The sequence below is a fragment of the Oncorhynchus mykiss genome, unplaced genomic scaffold (genome assembly GCF_013265735.2).
Source record: "Oncorhynchus mykiss isolate Arlee unplaced genomic scaffold, USDA_OmykA_1.1 un_scaffold_120, whole genome shotgun sequence".
Classification (NCBI taxonomy): domain Eukaryota; kingdom Metazoa; phylum Chordata; class Actinopteri; order Salmoniformes; family Salmonidae; genus Oncorhynchus; species Oncorhynchus mykiss.
Window position 1 is genome coordinate 1,459,113 of NW_023493661.1, and position 2,500 is coordinate 1,461,612.

General features: G+C 46.4%; 1 protein-coding gene across 5 annotated transcripts in view; it reads left to right on the top strand.

The window, feature by feature from the left end:
- Window positions 1–2,500, top strand: part of LOC110518397 (protein CLEC16A) — a 73,106-nt gene that overhangs the window by 18,910 nt on the left and 51,696 nt on the right. For all 5 annotated transcript variants that reach the window (XM_036972138.1, XM_036972139.1, XM_036972141.1 and 2 more), the window contains one exon: window positions 1,137–1,232. In XM_036972138.1, coding sequence (XP_036828033.1) covers window positions 1,137–1,232 — 96 coding nt within the window. The remainder of the gene's footprint in view (window positions 1–1,136; window positions 1,233–2,500) is intronic.

The following is a 2,500-nucleotide window of genomic DNA, read 5'->3' on the forward strand; positions in this document are numbered from 1 at the left end:
TTCACATCACACCTCACTACACCTCATCACACCTCATCACACCTCACCTCACCACATCACACCTCATCACACCGCTTCATACCTCTTCACACCACACCTCACCTCTTCACATCACACCTCATCACACTACACCTCATCACATCACACCTCACCCCTTCACATCACACCTCACCTCTTCACATCACACCTCATCACACTACACCTCATCACACCTCATCACACCTCACCACATCACACCTCATCACACCGCTTCATACCTCTTCACACCTCACCTCTTCACATCACACCTTATCACACTACACCTCATCACACCTCTTCACATCACACCTCTTCACATCACATCTCATCTCATCACATCACATCTCATCACACTACACCTCATCACACTACACCTCATCACACTACACCTCATCACACTACACCTCATCACACCTCTTCACATCACATCACATCTCTTCACATCACACCTTATCACACTACACCTCATCACATCACACCTCATCACATCTCATCTCATCACATCACATCACATCACACCTCATCACATCACACCTCATCACATCATACCTCATCACATCGCATCACATCTCTTCACATTACATCACACCTCTTCACACCTCACCTCTTCACACCTCATCACACTACACCTCATCACACTACACCTCATCACACTACACCTCATCACATCACACCTCATCACATCACACCTCTTCACATCACACCGCTTCACACCTCATCACACCACACCTCACCTCATCTTACCTCATCACACCACACCTCATCACACCACACCTCACCTCACCTCATCACACCACACCTCATCTCATCACACCTCACCACACTTCATCACACCTCATCACACCACACATCGTCACACCTCATCACACCTCACCTCATCACACCTCATCACACCTCATCACTCCTCACCTCATTACACCTCACCTCATTACATCACACCTCACATCATCACACATCATCACACATCATCACACATCATCACACCTCGCCTCGCCTCACCACACCTCACCTCACCTCACCTCACCACACCTCGTCACACCACACCTCACCGTAGGGATGGACGTTCAGTGATGAAACTACATATGAACGTTGTTATTTTTGTTTGGGTTTGTCTCAAGGTGTTTCTCATCATCCACTACCAGCCGCTGGTCAACTCTCTGGCTGAAGTCATCTTCAACGGAGACCTGTCTGTCTTCACACAGCACAAAAACACAGTGAGTACACACACACACACACACAGTGACCTTCGGAAAGTATTCAGACCCCTCAACTTTGTCCAGGTTTTATTTTGTTACAGCCTTTTTCTAAAATGTATAACATTATTTCCCCTCCTCATCAATCTACACACAATACCCCCTAATGACATCACAATACCCCATAATGACATCACAATACCCCATAATGACATCACAATACCCCATAATGACATCACAATACCCCATAATGACATCACAATACCCCATAATGACATCACAATACCCCATAACAACATCACAATACCCCATAATGACATCACAATACCCCATAATGACATCACAATACCCCATAATGACATCACAATACCCCATAATGACATCACAATACCCCATAACGACATCACAATACCCCATAACGACATCACAATACCCCATAACGACATCACAATACCCCATACTGACATCACAATACCCCATAATGACATCACAATACCCCATAATGACATCACAATACCCCATAATGACATCACAATACCCCATAATGACATCACAATACCCCATAATGACAAAGCTAAAACAGAAATATCACAGTTCCATAACTATTCAGACCCTTCACTCGGGTACTTTGTTGAAGCACCTTTGGCAGCGATTACAACCTCGAGTCTTCTTGTGTATGACGCTACAAGCTTGGCACACCTGTATTTGGGGAGTTTCTCCCATTCTTCTCTGCAGATCCTCTCCAGCTCTGTCAGGTTGGATGGGAAGCGTCGCTGCACAGCTATTTTCAGGTCTCTCCAGAGATGTTCGATCGGGTTCAAATCCGGGCTCTGGCTGGGCCACTCAAGGACATTCAGAGATTTGTCACGAAGCCATTCCAACGTTGTCTTGACTGTGTGTTTAGGGTCGTTGTCCTGTTAGACTGGGGCGAAGGTTCACTTTCTGAGGTGCTGAGTGCTCTGAAGAGAGGTTTTTCATCAAGAATCTCTCTGTACTTTTCTCCGTTCATCTTTCCCTCGATCCTGACTAGTCTCCCAGTCCCTGCCGCTGAAAAAACATCCCCACAGCATGATGCTGCCACCACCACCATGCTTCACCGTAGGGATGGTGCCAGGTTTCCTCCAGACGTGACACTTGGCATTCAGGCCAAAGAGTTCAATCTTGGTTTCATCAGACCAGAGAATCTTGTTTCTCATGGTCTGAGAGTCTTTAGGTGCCTTTTGGCAAACTCTAAGAGGGCTGTCATGTGCCTTTTCACTGAGGAGTGGCTTCCGTCTGGTCTTTCTACC